Here is a 20,750-nt window from a genome sequence, read left to right on the forward strand (position 1 = left end):
ACGTGTGGCTATGAGGAGGAAGTCATAGCTGGCACTCATGATGATTAGCTAACAACATTTTTATAATTTTAGGGAAAAAAGACATCAAGGAACTTTTGCTTCCAATACAGGAGAGGGAGACTTAAAAACCACACACACATATTCATGTGCACCATCCCTTTTAACTAGATCAGGCTCTTTCTTAGCTACTATCTGCCTGGTGTTTTCTAACTCTCCAATGGGGACCATGACCCTCCCTCCAGCAGAATTAAATTCTCACTTCCCTTTTCCCTTACTGGTGGCTTTGTAGGGAGTTCTGGAACTTCAGAAAGTGGAGGCTCTTTAAAGGACATCTCTTGTCACTGCTGCAGCTCTCAGGGCTCCATGTGTGGGCAGCATGGCACTGCCCTGAGCCCTCATACCGCCTGGGCACTCTGGCCTGCTCAGCATCTGTCACCAGTTGTGTGTGTGAAGCTGAGAGGCTGAGATTGCTCCAGACACCTAGTAGGTTGAACCATATGAAATTGCCAACATTCATTAATTTTTGAGCTACAAAAGTGGCAATTTCACATGGCTCATGAGGTTCAACCTGCTATTCCCTGATGTCCCCTTCTTGTGTTCGTAACAATGGCCCAGATCCTGTGCTCCGGAAAGCTGTTCTGCCCCTTTAGCAGAGCCAGTGTTCCTCACTCAACCTTCTGGAGAAGAGTGGGAGCACTGGTTTGGGAGTCAGGAGGCCTAGGCTTGGGCCCTGGCTCCCTGCTCACTGCCTGTTTCCCCACCAGTCTCCCTGCTTCTAACTTGCCCCCTCCAATCCATGCCCCTTGTGAGCACAGATCGGCTCCAGCCACCTTCGACTTCAAATCTTGCAATGACTTCCTATCACCTAGTACATAAAAGGCATGGACTTCCCAGCCTGGCCAGAAGACACACTTCAGCCTCTGTCGCTTGCTTTTTGCTACAGCCACACCTAACTTCTTGCAGTCCCTGCAGGCACCTGTGCTCACACTTGCTCTTCCTCCACTGGGAGACCTGTGCATCTCCCTCACCCAGCTTATCTCTGACTTAGCTCTGAAGACCCCCTTCCAGGAGTCATCCCTGGGCCTCTGGGCTGTGTTAGGAGCTCTACTTCTCTGCTCCCATTTCCTTGTGCTTCTGTCCCTCCTGGCATTCGTCACCTGTATTTTATTTGTTATTTATTTTAATTTTATTTTTTAATTGACAAATAATAATTGTACATATTCATGGGGTATATAGTGATGTTCTGATACATGTAATATAGAGTGATCGGATCAGGATAATTAGCATATCCATCATCTCAAACATTTATCATTTCTTTGTCTTGGGAATATTCAATGTCCTTCTTCTAGCTATTTGAAACTATACAGTATATTATTGTTAACTATAGTCATCCTACAGTGGTATAGAGCACTAGAACTTATTCCTCCCATGTAGCTGTAATTTTTATCCTTTAACACATCTCTCCCTATTCCTCCCTTCCCCCACCCTTCCCAGCCCCTAGTATCCTCTGTTCCACCATATGTATTTTAATTGCCTCGTTGCATATCTGTTCCTGTCTCCCTCTCTAGACTGTGGGCTCCTGACAATATCACCTAATTCATCCTTCCTCTGTTTCCAGGATAAGAAGAGTCAGCAAACCCTTGTTTAACAAAACCAAGCAAGGAGAATAGCACAGCACCAAGGTGTCCATGACTCAGTTTCCCCATTTACTGGAAATGGTTCAGAAGCTTCGGTTTTGCCCCTTGGCCTTCTCTAGGCTTCATTTGACTCTTATGAACAGGAGGTAGGTTTAAGGGATTTTTCAATCTTATGGTCTAAGAAACTGGGATATGAGTCCTCACCCTTCCAGAGCTGGGCACAGGGACTCTACATGGGTCCAAGGAAACAGATGGGAGAGGATTGCTTAAATGGAAGATTCCACGGAATTTTGAGGATGATTAGTTTGGTTTTTTTAGTTCGTTTTATTTCATTTCCTTTTTTTTTTTTTTAAATCCAGCTGGTGTTTGCAGAGTACCTACTAAGTGCATGCCCATGGCAGGCATGACACCAGGTTGTATTAATAAATACCAGCTTCCCTGAATTTTGTGTGCTGCCTTCCCTACCAGTCTCGAAGTGCTTGCGCAACTCCTGCCCGCGTCGCTGCTCACTCCCGCCAGTATGCCGGGCCCGAAGCTTTGGGTGAGGCTGGTCCTCATCCCCACACTTGTCGCTGCTCACGCAGCCGCCTGCACAGCTGAGCCGGCTGAGGTTGGCCGAGCGGGGCCTCAGCCCGGGCGCCCTCTGGCGGCCGCACGCGGAAGCTACGGCCCGGCCGCAGCTGGCGAGGGGAAGAGGAGGGAGGGGGGAGGAGGAGGCGCGGGCAGGGGAGGAGAGGAAAAAGTTGCGCTGGGAAGTTTGGAAAGTTGGGAAGTGGCTGCTGCGGGCTTCGCCTCCCTCCGCGCGTGTGTGAGGGAGCGAGCGAGGGAGCGAGAGGAGCGAGCGAGCGTCTGCCATGCCCATCAGACCCCGCCTCGCCGCGCCCGGGCGCGGAGCTCGCCCCGACTCCCTGCGGCCCGGCCCGGCCCGGCGCGGCCCCGGCCCCCCGCCCCCCGCGCCGGGTCCTCCCCTCCCCCCGCCCCGGCGGCCCCAGCCCCCCGCCCGGCCCGGCTCCGCGCCGCTCTCCCGCCCTCCTCTCTCCCTCCTTCCCGGCCGCGGAGCAGCATGGCGGAGCCCGGGCAGCGGCCGCGCGGCCGCCCGCCGCCCCTCTGAGCCGGGCTCGGGGGCAGCCGGGCGACCCAGACCCGACTCTCAGCCCCGCCGCGCCCTCCGCCGCACTTGTCCCACCGCGCGCCCCCTGGAGCGCCGCGCACCCCTGGGACCCTTGCGCGCCCTGGGTGCCCAGCATAATCCCGGGACCCCCCGCGCACCCCGGGATCTCGGTTCTGACCCAGGACCCCCGCGCGCCCCTGGACCCCGGCGCAGCTCCGGGACCCCCGCGCGTCCCAGGACCCCCGCACGCTCCCAGAACCCCGGGGCTCGGCCAACGGGGCTGAGCGCCCTGGTGAGGCGCCCCGCCCCAGAGGGTCCCCCTCTTCCAACAGGCGGAGCCCCGCCCCAGAGAAACCCCCAGGTCCGGCAGGGACATTCAGCCACGCCCCAGAGGGCTTCCAGCATCCAGCGGCTGGAGCCCTGCGCTCCAGAGGAAACTCCGTGCCCAGCTGGGGGCTCCCCGCCCCGCTGAGGGGGAGCCGCCCAGGAGGGTCCCCCGCGCCCCGCGGGCCCCGGCAGGATGCACGCCGCCCTGGCGGGGCCGCTGCTCGCCGCCCTCCTCGCCACCGCCCGCGCCCGCCCGCAGCCCCCGGACGGAGGACAGTGCCGGCCGCCCGGATCGGTGAGCGAGCGCCTGCCCCGCCACTCTCCCGCCCGCCGGGGCACTCCAGCCCCGTGGGGACGATGGCTGGGTCCTGCCTTCCGCACCCACCGCAGCCCACCCGCTCCGCTACGCCCGCTGGGCTCAGCCTCGGGCGCCCTTCCCTGGTTTCTGCCTGCCCGGCTCCAGCCCGGAGCCTGCGCCGAGATGGGCACTCCCTCTCTCCTGTCCCTTCTCCGCTCGCTGCCGCTCTGGGGCTCTCCTCTTGACTTTTGGTCCTGCTTGGACTCTTCCTCGCTCTGTGCCCCTTCCTGACTCTCTTCTTTCTCACTTTTACCCCTTCTGGTCGCTCTGCCCACTCCTACCATTCCTTGCCCTTCTCTTCTCCGACTTCCATCCGCCCTCTTGCTCTTGGGTTCACACCTCTGCCCCCTCCCAGGCTCCCCTCTCTCTCCCTGCCCTTCCCCTCTGACCTGGGGCGAACTTTCTCCCTGGTGCTGGTTCCGGCTTCTCTCTTCCTTTGCAGCCCAGGCCCCGGCACCTACTCTCTCCAAAATGCCCCTATTTCGTGAGAAGGGGGAGGATTTCAGAGGAGAGGACATGGCAATGCCAGGATGTGCTGGCCTAATATTTCCTTGGGGGTCGAGTAATTAATTACTGGTTCTTACAATTTTCCTTTTGCAGAACTAAGAATCCCTTGATTTCCCTCAGTATCCTTCCCTCTATGTGACAATCAATGCATTAATGGTAACCCTAAATTGGAGGCCCGGAGGCCAGGAAATAGTGTTATAGGGTCCTGCTGTTGGAGGTGTGCTGCCCTATTAGCAGGGAATTGGTTGACCTTGGGCAAGGTGCACCTCAGGTGGCCTGCGTTGTGGAGAAACAGGGAGCTGGTTCGCTGGCTGGGCGCTCAGTTTATCTCCAGTACGCTGGGATTTACAGTTTTGGTTGTTAATAAAGTAAGGTACTGTTCCCCCATACATTTCATTTGTGCCAGAAGCAGGCAGAAAAATGTTATGAGTTGATCTAAAGCTTGCAAGTGGTGAGGGGGCACTGTAGGGGATTTTCTGGATGGAAAATGGCTTTGCCTAAGAGAAATGATAGTTCCCTTTGCATGCCCCTTATCCCTGGCCCTAGCCTGGATCTGGACAAACGGCCCTGTCTGTATGCCCCTCCTTCACCCCGAGACACACACACACACACACACACACACACACACACATACACACATAGTCAGAGCTTGGGTCATAGAAAATGACAGAGAACTGGGGTTGGAGACCAGGTATACACTTTAGGGGAGGAGCCTGGAAAACACCCAGACTATATACATTTCTTGGGACTGGTTATAATGGGATCCTTGCCTCCCAAACCAGATACGGAGACTGGACTTGGCCTTGCAAGGCTTTAAAGCACTTTCTCATCTATGGTCTCAGCTGGCTGAGCAAAGTCGCTGACACCTCAGACCTGCCCTCCAAAAAGAAAATTGTATCCACCCTGATGAATGGGAAGTAGCTGTTTAAATAGGTATGCTATTTTTAATAGGTGTTCTGCTTTCAAAGTGCTCTTGGCATGTATCTTCTAATGGTTGGATTTAAAAGTTATATGACTTCCTCCCTTCTTGCCAGAGCAGGACTCTTGGTCCCCCTTTCCCCACCCTCCACATGAAACACCACCGGTGAAGGTTTGGCTTGGCCGAGCATGAATATTCTCAGGTGGTGTGGCAGTGCTTGGCACTCGCAGCGAAAGCTAATCATAATGAGAGCTTCCCTTCATTGCAGACTTCCTCTGTGCCTGGCACTGCTCTGAGGGCTTGGTATACTTACATTGTGTCTTTTAATCCTCTCAACAACCCCTGAGGTAGCTGCTTTCACTCTCATTTTACAGATGAAGAAACTGAGTCTGTGGGAAGTGAAGTCATTCGCTCAAGATCATACATTTAAGACAGGGCAAAGCCAGGATTTCAGTGTGGGTCTGTGAGCTTCCGTGGCCTGTGTAGGTCTCTGCCTCCCGTGTTTATGTCCTCCTGTAACTCCTCTGTGCCAACCCTGGCTCTACCTGTTGCCTCCAGCCTCACTGCCTTGCCTTTCCTCTCCCCCTGCAGCAGAGGGACCTGAACTCCTTCCTGTGGACTATTCGGCGTGATCCCCCGGCCTACCTATTTGGCACCATCCACGTCCCCTACACCCGAGTCTGGGACTTCATCCCAGACAACTCCAAGGCGGCCTTCCAGGCCAGCGCCCGTGTCTACTTTGAGCTGGACCTGACAGACCCCTACACCATCTCGGCGCTGGCCAGCTGCCAGCTGCTGCCGCATGGAGAAAACCTGCAGGACGTGCTGCCCCGAGAGCTCTACTGGCGCCTAAAGCGCCACCTGGACTACGTGAAGCTGATGATGCCCTCGTGGATGACGCCTGCGCAGCGGGGCAAGGGGCTCTATGCCGACTACCTATTCAATGCCATCGCAGGCAATTGGGAGCGCAAGAGGCCGGTGTGGGTGATGCTCATGGTGAACTCGCTCACGGAGACGGACGTGCGCTCCCGGGGCGTGCCCGTGCTGGACCTCTACCTGGCCCAGCAGGCTGAGAAGATGAAGAAGAGCACCGGGGCTGTGGAGCGCGTGGAGGAGCAGTGCCACCCGCTCAACGGGCTCAACTTCTCCCAGGTAGGCACGCGGCGCCCCAGCCCGGAGTGCCGGCCCCCAGGCGCCTCGGTCCTCTTGTGTGTTTCCTCCTCTAGTGGGAAGCCTGGGCCAAGTCCTTTCCCCAGGGAGAGGTTTGTTCGGCTGCCGGGCAGCACTCTGGCTGCTTTGGTGGGAAAACCAGCGTATGCTAGCATTTGGGGTAAGAGTTTGGGTGTTTGCTTTCATTTCAGTGGCGTTATATGTTGGGAATATACACTCCCCACCTGCTGTGCTTGCCTGAGCAGAAAGAATTTCCCTCAGAGCATCAGAGTGATCAAAAACAAAAAGAGGGAGGCGCTGGTTTGCATCTGGCCTTCCCGAGGCCCTGGAGGCTGTCGCGAAGCTGGTGTGTGCATAGTGCCAGGCAGCAGCGTGTGTGTGTGTGTGTGTGTGTGTGTGTGTGTGTGTGTGTGTGTGTGTGTGTGTAGGAAGCAGAGGCAGGCCTGGCTCCGGGGCTGGGCTGACAGGGAGTACCGGGTCCTGGCATCCACAGAGCACCGGGTTGCTGTTTGAGGTTAAGCACTGCTGGATTCCCTGGGTCTGTGCAGAGCTCCAGGCGACCCTCGGACTGCCTCCCGGAGGCTGAGAGAAAGTCAGCCAGGAGAGTTTTGGGGTTAATAATTTCAGAGAAGTGTGTTTGCTTAAAGGTTGACAGTTCTGATTTCTGAACCTCGGGAGTCGGGGCAGGGAGAAGGGAGGGGCTTAAGAGGTTTAAAGTCTCTGGCTGTCAGAGATCTGATCCAGCAAAATGTCATTAAAAGCCCCGTCTCCATGGGCAGAGGTCACTCGCTACTCACTGGCCCCAAACCTAACTCTGAGGCCATGGGAACAATGTGTTCACATCTGTGCCTTGAGAACGGGACTGTCAGTCCTGGGATGGGGGCTCTTGCAAGGAGACCCCAAGATGGGACTTGGGCTGATACCCTAAGTGAGGTGTGGCCCAGAGATGTGCTCCCTGTTAGAGAGACAGCCCCATAAAACGGCTGGGCCAGAAAATCTACCAGTGGAATCAGACCTGCTTGCTGTTCCTGAGATGTTGCAAGCTCTTCACCAGGGAAACAGCAGCAGAAACCGATCCCCCTTCCGAGATCTCTGGCCTTTGTTTTTCCAGGGGAAATGCAATATCGTCCCCAGGGAGGTAAGAAGCCAGATTGATTTGCCGGCCAAATGAAAGGCGGGTTTGTCGGTTCTCCTGCTGGCTCTCCCATAATTGTGGAGTCCTTACCCAGAGGGCCCCGGTGGCAGGAATATTGGGGCAGTTAGTCACGCCCCGCAGGGTTCTGACTACGCCTGACTCCTTCTCCATGGGGGAAAATCCTGTGTATTCTCTGGCCCAGTGTTGATTCCTCTGAACATAGCGGCTTTCTCCCTCTGAAGTGACTTTTCCCTTGCCAGCCTCAGGAGCTGATATTATCTGTGCCGGGCGCCCCCGTGCTCAACGCCCATCTCGTTTTGGAGGCAGGTTTGTGGGAGGCCTCTCTGCTCAGAGGCCTGTGTCTGGCCTCGATATCTTTTTTAGGTTGGGGAGGTGGGGAATCCACTATTACTCTCAACACCCTCTTTGTACCAACCACAGAGGAATCTGACGAGGGCTGAAGGGAGCACACAAACTCTCTGGTTAAACAGCCCCTGGCTTTAATCTGTCTCCCTTAAAACAACAAAACTATCTTTCTTCGGGGTCTGGAAACACTGCTGTTCAACCAAATGACGGCTTCGGTAGGTTGAAAACATTTGCTGGAAAGTGTGTGAGGTTATGTTTTAGGAAAAGTTCCTGAGAGCCATTCATCGGCCGGCAAGGAGGCTGCTGACAGTCCCCAAAGCCCATGTTTGAAGATCAAACAGACTCCAATCTCTGTTTCAAAAATGCACCCAACCCGTCACCAGCCTGGGCCCGCTCTTCAAATTGTTCCTGGGTCCAGCTCCTCAGAAGGGCTGCAGACAGCAAGTCCCGAACAAAAGAAAACAGGACTCCTCTCAGTTTCCTAATCTACACACCCTTCACCACCTGCCAGAGTGTCCGACCACGCCAATTTGTCCTGTTATCATTTTGGAGGGAGGTGATGAAATCTCTCCTCCTTCCCCCTGGGCAGCCTTGGACTAACTGGGAAAGGTAGGATTCTGGAGCCTGGGCAGATGGGGTTGTTAGGGATCCCAAAACCCAAAGTCAGAAATGCAATAGCCTCCTCAGTAAAACTGCATGCACGCGTGCACAGTTTGATATGAACATCTGTGATGCATTATTGTACTGAAATATCTGTTAAGTGCATCAGATTTTTATTTTTTCTTTCCTCACAGCATTACTGTTATTGCAAAATATTTGGGGGGGGGCAGTGAGAAAAGAAGGCGGGAAAAATAAGGCTTAAATGAGTGTTTTGTCAAGGCCTGGGATTTTAGTTTTAATGTTGGTGTTTTAAAAATTTTTATATATTTTTTTCCTAGGCAGAAATATCACATTTTTGCTTGTTAAGTGTAGAAAGAAAGCTTAAGTTTTGGGCCTCCATGGGCTGGAAGAACCCCTGAAAAAGCTTCTCTCCCTCTTGTACAGCTTAGAAGATCAGCTCTATTGTTAGGTTTTGGTCTTTGATTTCAACATAAACTGAGGGTGCTAGACCCAACATCAGCCTGACTTTGCCGTGTGACCCTGGGCAAGTCAATTCCTCTCTCCCTGGGCCCTGTTTTCTCTGTCTGTGAAATGAGACCCGGGGATTAGGTCACCTGTCAAGCCCCTTCCAGCCCTGACACTCCATAGGACAGTTCTAATCAGTGCCACATGCCAGGTGCCCTACAGGTGGCTCCACGTGCTTTCCCACTTCCTTGAATTCTCATAGCAACCCCATGGCTTTCTAAGGTGGGTCCCGGAAAAGTTCAATGACTTGCCCTAGGTCACATGGCTGAGAAGGAACAGAGCCAGCCTGCCTGATTGTCTAAGAAGGATGCGCTCTCTCTGCCGCCCCATACTGCTTGTCTAGACTTACTCCTGTCAAGGTATTTGTTCTCTTCCTGTCATTCTCCCCTGAGTTCTTTCTTTTGTTTCTGTCTCCCCTCTAGGACTTGAGGGCTTACAAATATATTTCTTGGAAAATTTATACTTGTAGAGAAATTATTTCCTTTGGCTATGAGGCTGGAGTGGGTGTGGAGAAGGCACTTCCTTCAAAGATTTTCCTGATGTGTTGCGGGTAGCTCAGCGTAGTGGGCTGGAGATAGGAGACTTGCTTACAGATTCGAGTCCCAGCGCTGAGACTAAAACCAACAAGCTGTATGTAATCTTAGGCAAGACTTGGTGTCCCCATCTATCCAGTGGGGCAGTAGTTACCAGCCTTTCAAAGTTGAGCTGGTTTTGTGAGGCCGTGAGAAGATATTACCTGTGGGAGGTTGCTGAGAGGGTGAAATGAGTACCTGTGTGTTGGCTGTGTAGTTGGTCAGCTCCAGGGCAGAGGAAGAGGAAGGCTGGGTGGGAAACAGCCCTCCCAGCAGCGGTATCCACTGTTCATCCCGTGTTAAACACAGTAAAGCTGGAGCATTAGGAGGTGGTGGTGAGCCCCTGCTCTTGGGGACCTGGGAATGCCTGAGCTTTGAGTTCAGATCTTATGCCAGGCTTGGGACCTGCAGATTTCTATCAGCTCTGCCTGCTGCCTCCAGGGACTGGTACCAGCTGATGCTACTTCTTCCTCTAGAGGGCCTAAGTCTTCCCCCTATGGGGGAAGGCGCTGGATGAGAAGACCTTGAAGTTCTGTGGACAAGGACCCTGCCATTCTGTACTTTGCTGTGTTTTAGCAAAGTAAACACACTGGCATTACCCATCCAGCATGTGTAGCTCCTGAACACTGGGGCATGCCTGCCAAATTCTACAGGCCCCTCGCTAGGGAGTTAGAAACCACAAAAACCATTTATTGAGCTTTGTTCTGTACAGGGTGCTGCATTAGACCTCCTAAGTGCATTACCCCTAATCCTCATGGAGATGCTACAAGGTTTATTATTGTATCTATTTTAAAGAAAATAAATTGAGACTTAAAAAGGTTAAGTCATTTGGCTGTGATTACACAGACAGGTCAAGTGGACTCAGGATTCAAACTCAGGTGTGTCCATTGCCAAAGCCTGTGCTTTTCAAGTATCTGAAAGAGGAGTTGATTTTAATAGGTGACATTTCTGGTGAAGTGTGTATGTTGTGTGTGTGTGTGTGTGTGTGTGTGTGTGTGTGTGTGTGTTGGAGTGGGAGTAGGTCATTGTTGCTTGTTGAAAAAATAAGAGAGAGAGAGAGAGAGAGAGAGAGAGAGAGAGAATATATTGAAAAGTGCTGAAACAGATTTTCTCCCTGGCTTGTAAATTGGATCTGAAGATGATTCTAAAATAGGGGTCCCCAAAGACATTCTGGATGCCTGTTGTCTCCTTAGAATGTGTCCCCAGCTTTCTGAGGGACCACTGTGAAGACATCCTCCTACTCCTAATACAGGGTAAGCCTGCACAGTTGAATAAAGAAAGGTCTCCTTGCTCCACAGTCAGAGCTCCAATATCTTCACCGTGGGGCCCCAGCAGGTATTAGCAAGTGCTCAGTAAATACTTGGGGAATGAATGCGTTAATAAGCAAATGGTCAGAAACCATGATATGACCATCCCTAATTCCCTTCCACCATTCAGAACTATTGAAGGAATGAATGTGTGAAGAAAGGTTGCATAAACCACGATGAGGAGCCCCTTTCTTGAACTTCAGTAGCTCTAGGCTTTCCTACAAGGTCACAAAAAAATGTCACAATCATTATGTAATCAAATGTAAAATTGTCCATTTGAGCTGCTACAACCAAATACCTTACACTGGGTAATTCATAAACAGCAAAAATGTATAGCTCACTGTTCTGGAGGCTGGGACGTCCAAGATCAAGGTGCCTGCAGATTTGGTGTCTGGCAAGGGCCTGTTCTTCATAGATGGCGCCTTCTATGTGTCTTCACTTGGCAGAAGGGGTGAACAAGCTCCTTCAGGCCTCATTTATAAGGGCCCTAATCCCACTCATGCAGGCAGAGCCCTTATGACTTAATCACCTCCCAGGGGCCCCACCCATTCATACTATCACGTTGGCAGTTAGGTTTCAACGTGTGAAGTTTGGAAGGACATATACATTCAGACCATAGCATGGGTAGTTCACATCAAAAGCAGGCTCTAATCCTGACCCCGTTACTACCTTGCCTGTGACTTTGGGCTGGTCCTCTCCTGGCCTAAGTTGTCCCCTCTGTCCCACAAGAACACTGGGCATGGCGATTTCCAGTGTCGGCCCAGTTCTGACTTCTGTGATGCTTATCTTTAGCTCCCATATCTTGGCGGGCTTGGGCCAGCCCACGCTGAGGTTTTGAGCCTGGGTTATCTGCATTTGGGAGGTGCTGGCAAGCTTGTCTTTGGCAGCTACTGCCGACACCCATTTGTCTGGAAGTCTGTTGGTTCTGGTGGGTAATCCTGCTGCCCGTGTGCAGAGCAGAGAGCCCCAGCCCAGCTCTGGGTCCTCTCCCCTCCTCACACATTCAATCCGAGTGTCTCACTGTGTCGGGCCAGTGCAGGAATGGGAACAGAGGCCTGGCAATGGCCTAGTTTTTGCCTGTGGAGAGTTCATTACCTGCGAGTGTGCATTGCTTTGAGAGGTGGATATTATCGGTCCTATCTTGCAGCTGTGGAAGCTGAGGCACAGAGCACCTGAGTATTAGTCTCTCCTGTCTCCTGGTTCTCCACACTTCATACAGAGACCCTGTTCTTCCTTTCTCTTCCTCTCATCCTCTCCCACCTTTCAGAACCATTCTCTAATTTCCTGTCCTCCAAGAATGGCTATTCTTGAGTCCTCCAGCCCTGTCTGAGACTCTGTGACAGCTCTGGAGCCCACAGCATTAGACCCTGCCCTGTGGCTTTGTCAGATCTATGTGCCCTCCTCAGAGTGGAGGGAGCAAGCACTCCCCCAGGGCAGCTGGGCACCCCGGGAGGACCTGAGACCATGCTGAAACCTCTTATCCCATAGGTCACTCACAGAGCAAGAGCTCCTCAGTCTGATTAAACATGGGCTGGCCTTGTGTGTGCTGTGTAACTCCAGAAGCTGGACTGGGAAACAGGCCTCACCTTCCCCCTCTGCTTCTGCTACCTGCCACCCCCACTGTGTCTCCCACACAGAGCCCTCTGTTTGGGAGTTGCTCAGCAAACATCTGTCACATGGTATGGACATCCCTTGGGTAACCCCCTAGCAGTGATCCCTAGGCAGGTGTATATTCCGATTCTTTCTGTGCCCAGGCGGCTGTTTGTGAAGAGCCCCCTGTGGGCATGGCAAGCCCTGTCCATCCTCTCTCTATGACCTGGTTCCTCAGACCCTAACATTGACTATATTATCTGAATGTAGGAGGAAATCTCCAAAGCAGGAGCACAGGATGGCTTAGGCACCTCTGTCAAAGGAGAGTGAGGCCCTAAAGCCAGAGGTGACCAAGATGTCATGAAATATTCTAGTCTCAGAATCAGAAGTTCACAGCAAGAAAAATTCCAGGCTCAGAGAATCTTCAACCATAAGCCCAAACTCTGAGGCTCAAGGACTCTAAGAATGGCAAAATCTTAGAACATCAGGCTCAGAGGCGTTTTTGGACTGGAAGAATCTTCACGTCATGAAACCCTAGCCTCTTTGCTTTGAAGAATTTTCAGCTCATAGACACAGACTTCTAATATCTTAGAGTTGGAAAGGCCGATTTTCAAGAACTCCTAAGAAGCCCCATCTGCAAACGCGGTGTCTGATCTCCTTCCCCCAACCCGCCCTCCAATCCCAGGCCAAAGGAAGAAAGCCTGACCGGCAAAGCACTTTCTGACGGAGATAAAAATGGGAGCGTGCCTTTGTTAATAGTTCCCATTTGGACATCTCTCAAAGCCAGGAAGAGGTTGCCTGGTAATGCAGCTTTCCTAGGGAGGAAACTGAAGAATGCCGGCAAGTGCCGCAGCCTGCCAGCCGAGCTGCTGACGTTCGTTTCCCCTCGAGTTTGCTTCTAAATATTATCCACTTCACTCCCTTTTATCTCCCATCACTGGCTCTCTGTCCGCCCACTTAATCCACAGGCAGCCGGTGGCCCAGCCTTCAGCTCTGCTAAGTGGCTGCCAAGCCGTCTCGCTGAGCTCCTCCAGGATCCGCAGGCTGTTAAATCTGTGCAGTATATCCGCTGGAACACCAAACTGTTGCCCCAAGCTTGGAAACACTGTTGCTTGTACTAGGCCCCCTCCCTCTCCAGGAATTTCCTTCTTTTCTATTCTATTTCTGAATCCTGAGATTTTTCAAGGCTCAGCTCAAAGCTGTACCTCCTCCAGGAAGTCTTCCTAGAATGCTCCCAGGTCCAATCTACTCAGGAAGACTTGGTCAAAAGCTTTCATAAACGACCCAGCCACTTATATTTTTTCCCTCCGTGGAATTCTTTATGGCATTTTATGACATTCTTTCAGCACTCATGTTATTTTACTTTATCATTATTGCTTAGGCAGTCTTTTCTTTCCTGATTTAAACCTAGCTCAAAATGTGCTCACAATTGATTATAAAATTAGGCTGAATGTGCTCCAGTTCTGAAGTTAGGGCTTTGTGGTGTATTCTGTGGTTGGGGTGTTGGCAGCTCTGGATGCTAAAAAGGGTCTATGTCTTGGCCTCTGTATTCAAAGAAACCTCTTTGACTTTCCACCTGAGACACATTCAGTTCTGTTCAGTACTGTTGCTGGCCCATTTGGTCAGGACTTTATAACATCCACAGGTCCCTGTTGGATTTATTACTCTCCATCCTGGCATATTTCGTTGTTTTCTCTTTTTCATCTGTTACTTGCAAACAAAGGTCTCTTTTTTTCTCTTCTTTACTACGCAGAACACGCGTGATCCTCTCTAGGCGTACTCCAACAACCCCCACTATTTTCATTTTAAAATGCTTAATTTTATCCTTCATTTGCTATCTTGGTTTTTGGGCTCCAGTGATGCCGGGCTATATGAGTTCTCCCTCCCTGTGTCTCACATACGATCCTTGGTCATGCCTCCATGCACTTACACTGTTCTCTCTCCCTGAGAGCCCCTTCCTAGTTTTTATTGTCTGGCTAATTCTTACTCCTCTGTATTGGTAAGGGTCCCTGAGGACTGTCCATGTTAAAAGCTTGGGCTTTTCAAACAAATACCACTTTGTAACCAGACTTTTGTCCATGGTCGTCAGATTGGACTGTCCCCTGTGGGCTGATGCCACTTGATCATAACTCAGTGGTTTGAGTTTAGATGCAATAATATGATTGGCTTTTAGCACTGTGTTTTGAAGGGACTGGTGTGTGAACTATACTTGGGCCACAGTGAATGCCTGGCTACCCTGGAAAAGAGCCAGGAGGTCATCAGACTAGGCCCATCAAGGTCTGGGCCTTGGGGCCATCTTTGAGGGACAGCTGAGGGCCTTAGGACATGTGCAGTCTCTGCATTTGCACCTACTGCTAGGTTCCCCGGCCTGACTTAGGCAAGGTGGTTTCTGTGGGGGAACCTAGGGCTTTCAGATCAGCACCTGCCCACTATCCCCTCCCCTGCAGGCAGTGCAAGTACTCCCTGCCACAGTTGCTGAGACCTGGTCACCTTTCATTCCTGGGATTCTCCCTTTTCTTCACATTGGGTCAGGAAGGGCAGCAGGAAGCATTAACATTTACTTTCCATTTGCTCTTACCTTGTGAGCCTGTGTTCTCTGCCTAAAGCTCCCTCCCACCTCCCTTATTCAGAAGAACATCCTGATCTGATTCTACCTCCAGAACCAGAAGTCCGTGTTTAAATACATTGACACATCATCGCACACACTCAGTTGAGGAATCTGCTCTACTGGAAAGCTTCTCGGCATTGGCCTGCGGTGGCTCCTTCAGTGCCCAGATTCAATGCACTTAACAGGAGTATAAGTAACCTCAAGATAGTTACAAACCTGCCTCTGCCTCAGTTTCCTCATGTCAACTTAATAGGATTGCTGTGAGGATTAATGTAATGTACCATAGTACAATGTCAGACATACGAATGCCCAGTAAATACTAGCTCATAGTTGTTTCATTTTTAAAATGTCATTATATAATTTTTCAAGAATTTTTTTTTTAGTTCCTGCTGTGTGCCAGACACGGGGTATGTGCTGGAGATGGCAAAGTGAGCAAGAATGATGATGCTGTCGCCCAGGTGCTTGCTTCCTGCATAGTGGGGGGGGGGGGCATACATCTTACTGTGCAGCGGGGTGAGGGGCGCTGTGGCAGGTCATGTGGTGTGTTGTGGGAATACAGTTTCCTCAGCCTCCGGGAGATCCAGGAAGGCTTCCTGGAGGAAGCCCAGGTGAAGCCAGATGGGAAGGGGTAAAAAGCTGGAAAGGCTGCAGAGTTGTGGGCTCAGGAGACTGGAGGGCCCAGCCCGGAGGCCAGAGCGTAGGTGGTGCCTCTGGGGGTTGTCTGCGGTTCATCTTGGCCCCTCGCTGCGCGGACGGCGGCTGGAGAGAGTCCGGGCTGCGGGAGGCCGCCTGCTGGTGTCTGCCCACTCCGGCTCAGCGCGGCGCTCCTCTGGGCGGCGCGCACAGCCATGCCCGCCGGCCCGTGTCGCGGCGCGCTTGGCCGCGGGGCCGAGGGTCCGCCTCTCTGGACCGGCTTCCGCGAGCTCAAGTGCACGTTTCCTAACATTGCTGCGGCCGGGCGGCCGCGGCGGAAGGGCCACAGCGCGCGCATCTCCGCCCGATCCTTGGCCAGGCGGCCGCGGCGACACCGGCGGGGCCAGGCAGGCCGGCACCTCCGGAGGAGACGCGTCTGCGCCGCCCGGCCAGCTCTGTCCGGGGAACCACGGTGCGAAGATAAAAGGCCAGGCCTTTTTTTTTTTCCCTTCCCTTTCGTCTTATTCTGTTTAAAGGATTTACCTCCTTCCTCCCTATTAAGGTTATTTAAAGTTTCCTGGACAGTGTTATCTCCGGGGGGCTTAATGTGCCTCCGGGGCCCTTAGTAATTTAAGCCTTGGGTCCCATTTGAAAGTCCCTTTTAGAGAGAAAGATACAGGCGGAGAAAGCCTTTTGGAAATCTGTATAGCTCATCTTTTAGCTTTAGTTCACACGGTTTCCCTTTCCTGTGCTGCTTGGCCTTGAGTTTGAGAAGAGACAAAAGCCTAGTTGGCAATGATAATTCCAACCATTTGCATTTAGCTTTGCAATTTCCAGAGGCTTTTCTCTGGTCCTCCACCAGGACACCAAGAAGGGGGCTAGACCCATTTCCTGGCCTCTTGGGGTTTTTTGTATGTTTGTTTTCTTTTTTTTGCTAGTATAGTTACTGAGCTCTGAAGGGGACTGGATTTGCTCCTGGTCACTCAGACTGCCAAGTGTTCAGACTCCTATTGGCCCCCATCTCCAGCTGGGTGGCTGTAGCATCCATTGGATTATGCAGAGCACCAGGCTCTGTATTGGGGCTGAGATACTGTGGATGGGTAAACTGAGGCACTTTGGGACATCCATGGTTAACAATGCTCTGTCATTGTGCTTGACCTTGACTGTGACATTTAGTTGACCCTGCACTAGAGAACCCCCATGCTGAGGGCTGCTGGTGGTCTTGCAGGTAATTTTATTTTGTTTTGCTTCCATCCCCCCAGTTTTGTGGGGAGGGTGGTGAGAAAGGAATGCTGGCTTTTTGATGGAGATGGCTTTGAAAGGGACCTAGCATGTTGAATAGGATTTGGGCCCCTGGGGCTGGAAGTGGAAAGGGCAGCTCCTAGGGGACTGTTACCGCGAGTGCCAGGATGGGGAAAATGTGGAGGGCATGGAAAAAAGCCTTTCTATCCCTCCCTCCTTGGGCCTTATTCTTTCCCTCTGCTTTCCAGCCCCCAAGAGAGCTGTTGTTATTTAGTGCCTATTATGTGCTGTGCCTTGGGTTTATCACAGTAAATTCCTAAAACAATCCTGAAAGGTAAGCATTATTTTCCCTATTTTGAGGAAATTGAGGCCAAGCACTTTGTGCAAAATGATGGAGCCGGGATTTCTACTTAGATCTTTTGATACCTTAAGAAAGAAACTGGAGTGGGATTGGAAATCCAGCTCCTGCACTTTGGCTGGGTGGCTGGATGACTGAGCATCTGTTTCCACATCTGAAAAAAGGGGGCTCATAGTGGTATTTTACCCCTGGGTTGTTGTGAGGTGTAGATGAGGTAATGCACACAAGCCACATAGCTGAGTGCCTGGCACACTGGTAAGAGGTAAGGAATGTTAGCTGTGGTGACCTAAGTAGTGGTCATTTTAATTATTATTGTTGGCCCATTTCTACAATGTCTGTGTCTTGAGGTGAAGCCCATCCCGTACAAAAGATGGTTCTTGATCCCTAGTTTCCCACACACTGAGCACCATATACAGCTGGGGTGGGTTGCTGGTTGGCTTGATTGGAACTGTGTGGTCTGACCACCCAGAGCACGGTCATATTTTCTGACCGTCTGCAGAGTGTGATATCTGACCATATGCATAAGTGGCTCAGCTTCCCTGTGGTCTCCCACTGTTCCCTGGAGTGGGGACACAAAAAAAGGAGGGATTGAAAAGTTGAGGCTGGAGACCCGGGATTGAGGCCCAGCTCTGCCATGGGTGAGATCTATGACCCGGGTCTCATTCTTCTGGAAGCATCCTTTTCCTCCACTACTCAGACAGGTTGGATGTTAGTAGCAGAAACTCAGATTTATTGGGAGAATGGAGTGAGATAAAGCCTAGGAAGGACTTTATTAGTCATCAAGTGCTCTGTGCTCTGAGCGGTATTAGGTGTGCATGTGGATTTCCTCTCCCAAACTGAAATACCCTGTAAACACTTAGTGAATTGAATTAGTTATTATTAAACTGTTCATCTGTTTGTTTATTCATTCATTTATTTGCCAAGCACTGCTGAGAACTATATCGTGCCAGGCTCAGTTCCAGGTTCTGAGGGGAAGCTGCTGGGGAGGGGAGGGGTGAAAGAGACCCAAGAGAGGGGCCTCACTGCAGTGCCAAGAGTGATTCTGAGTTCTCTGTTGGCACTGCCCCACTTCATCCTCACAACAGTCTCTCAGGTACATTCAGCCCCATTTCTCAGGTAAAGAAACTGAGGCCCAGAGTAGTTCACTTGCCTGGGGTCACACAGCCAATGGGTAGAGGATCTGGAGTTTAAAGCAAGAAAGTCTGGCTGCAGAGCCTGTGCTCTCAACCTCTCTGCATCTAATGAAAAGAGGAGGTGGAGAAGCTAGTGGAATAGCTCCTCTTCTGAGACTGGAGGTGTCAAAGGTAATGAGTTGGGAGGGGACAGGGACAGGGAGTTGAGAGAATTCTGGGGTTTCCTCCTGAGGAAGCAGAGGGGTAGTCCGTTTGCCAGGAGCTAGGCTGAGGAGGGGGTGTAAGGAGAGAGACTGCTGGGAGTTGAGAGCAGAAGCTGACCTTGGCAGGTGAAGGGATGGCAGGGCCGGCTGGGGGCCCAAGAGACGTACAGGTGGCAAATTTGTTAAGAGCACCGGTCTGGATGGCTGGGATGCTTCTCTGCAGAGCTCTCTAGTGTGGGAGCGGGAGTGGGGAAATGTGATGGAGGGCCACGCCCAAGTCCCCAGACCTGAGGAATCCCTGCTCAATTTGCCATAGTAGCTGGACAGAATGTCAGTTCCTATCATCCTGTCCACTGTGGCGCTGTTGAGCACTGACTTCTGAGCCCCCCATCCCCCTGGCAGCTGGGGCTTTGCAGGGCCTCAGGTCATCTAGAGGTCTTGTGGATGCTGCCAGATGGGTGAGCCTGCGTCCTTGCTGTCCAGGAGTTCTCTTTGCTGTTGCAGATCTCAATTGTATACCGTAGACAGGCCTCCCTCCTTACGAGTACCTGGCTTGGCTTCAGTATAACACCATCTGAGCTCAGCATTGAAGAACACCTGGGGTGTTCTTCAGGTTCACAGGGGCACACGTATGGGGGCTGCTGATGGTGCCATCGATGCAGACTGAGAGGTCGTCATTATTCACACTATTCACGTGGGGAGAGCACTGGCGGGAGGTGTGGGGAGACTGGGCAATTGCCGTAGGGCACACAGGGCCACACCATGGAGGCCTCACAAGTCATGGTAAGAAGCTTGGGCTTGATCCTGGCTGCACTGGGGGGCCATTGTCCCCGCACGTGTGCAATTCAGAATTTCTTCTGGTTAATACGTGGCTTGCTCATTCATTCCTTCGTCGGTCAAACTGGAACCACGTCGCCCAGGCTTGCCTGTACCCTCTCCAGCTTCTTGGCTTGGGACCGGAGCTGCCCTACGAGAGTCTTCCCCTTGTCAGGTCTAGATGTTCCCACTGCTGAGCCAGGGGAGCGGGGGTCCCAGCTTCTGGAACAGGAACTCAGGGACATGTTTTCTCTTAGAAACTAGATTGGAAAAGTGGTCTGGCAGCCAAATGAGACCAGAGTAGTTATAATATATATTACAAGACGTTTTGTGCGGGAGCCTAAGACCCTGACCACCATTCTGACATAACTGCATTTCGTGTGACTTATTTGATGGCAGGGGATTCCAGCTGTTCAAAGTGGGGGTAGGGTGAGACAGGTGGTTCCTGAATGCTCCCCTAGCAGAAGTGGGGGATGGGAGGATCTTTGGTCTGTAAGTAGTGAGAGCACTGGGAGCACTGGTTTGGGAGTCCAGCAGCATGAGCCAGGGCAGGCCACTCCCTTGCTGCACCCCTTCGTGGGTGTGAGATTGGTTGGTAAACCATAAACCGCAGCCCTGCTGCTGCAAAGCCACTTTCTAAGCTGGCTCTGACCTCATCGGAAAGTGGCATTTTAAATTTTATTGTCTTTTATATGTTAACACATCTGTATTCTTCATTAGATTAAAGTTCTTTGAGAGCAGCAACCTCATCTAATGAATCTGGGTTTCCCTGGGGCCTGGCTTCAAGTACACACTCAGGGATTCTGTGTGCAGCTGTAAAATTATCAGCCATACCTTCGCATCGTCGCCTGAGTAGCCAGGTGGAACAGAGTCCTCAAATCCCGCCCCCATTGTTCCCAGGTTTTTAGGTGTTTGGTTCCAGGAGGTCAAGCATCTAGGCAGCCACCTGCGTTTCCCACTGCAGCCCCCAGGTGTTCTGGCTTTGGGTGGCTGTGACCACTGAGATCCTTCTCAGCCTCCTTGGGGGCCGTGGTATCTCACTAATTCTTCATTACCACAGGGGTCCTAAGACCTTTGACTGGGCCACCCTGTGGGTAGGAGCTACTTCTCTTTGGATTGGAGGAATCTTCCCAGCTCTTCCCCGCAACTTTCTTCCTTAAGCGTCTGTGTTTTTTCCAGGGCACGAATCAGAGCTTCTGTTTGCTGGTCATTCCGTGATTCTCACACAATATAAATGAAAGCTGCTAAAACCAATAAATTCAAACCATGTGTGGGGCCCTGGGGAGGAGCTGGGACGTCAGAGGACTGCAATGTGAGGTGGCATCAGCTCTGACGGCACCCGAGCTGATTTGTATATGAGAAAAGTAAATATTCAAAGCCATAAACAGCCTTGGGTCTCTCATCATCGCTGGGATTCAAAGGCATTTAATAGGAACACACACTCTCTGTCTCATGTAAACAAAGTGAGATTCTCTGTGTGTGCTGACCTAAATTCTGCGTTTTCGTCTTTGGGAAAGCCAGCCAGTCATTCGAGTCAGGATACCGCAGGCAGTCTGAGCCTTTGTTGGGTTGCCTTGTTTCTGGTTTTGGCAGCTAGTCTAGCACTTTTGTTTTGCAGAGGGCTACCTCCTCA

At 51.9% G+C, this 20,750-nt stretch overlaps 1 protein-coding gene across 1 annotated transcript in view; it reads left to right on the forward strand.

Annotated features, from left to right (window-relative positions):
- Positions 1 to 2,938: 2,938 nt before the first annotated feature.
- The window catches only part of TRABD2B (TraB domain containing 2B), a 215,313-nt gene continuing 197,501 nt past the window's right edge, over positions 2,939 to 20,750 (forward strand). The window contains exons 1-2 of the mRNA XM_045548085.1: positions 2,939 to 3,370; positions 5,451 to 6,011. Coding sequence (XP_045404041.1) covers positions 3,269 to 3,370; positions 5,451 to 6,011 — 663 coding nt within the window. The 5' untranslated portion in view covers positions 2,939 to 3,268. The remainder of the gene's footprint in view (positions 3,371 to 5,450; positions 6,012 to 20,750) is intronic.

The sequence above is a fragment of the Lemur catta genome, chromosome 3 (assembly GCF_020740605.2).
Source record: "Lemur catta isolate mLemCat1 chromosome 3, mLemCat1.pri, whole genome shotgun sequence".
NCBI classification, from domain to species: Eukaryota; Metazoa; Chordata; class Mammalia; order Primates; family Lemuridae; genus Lemur; species Lemur catta.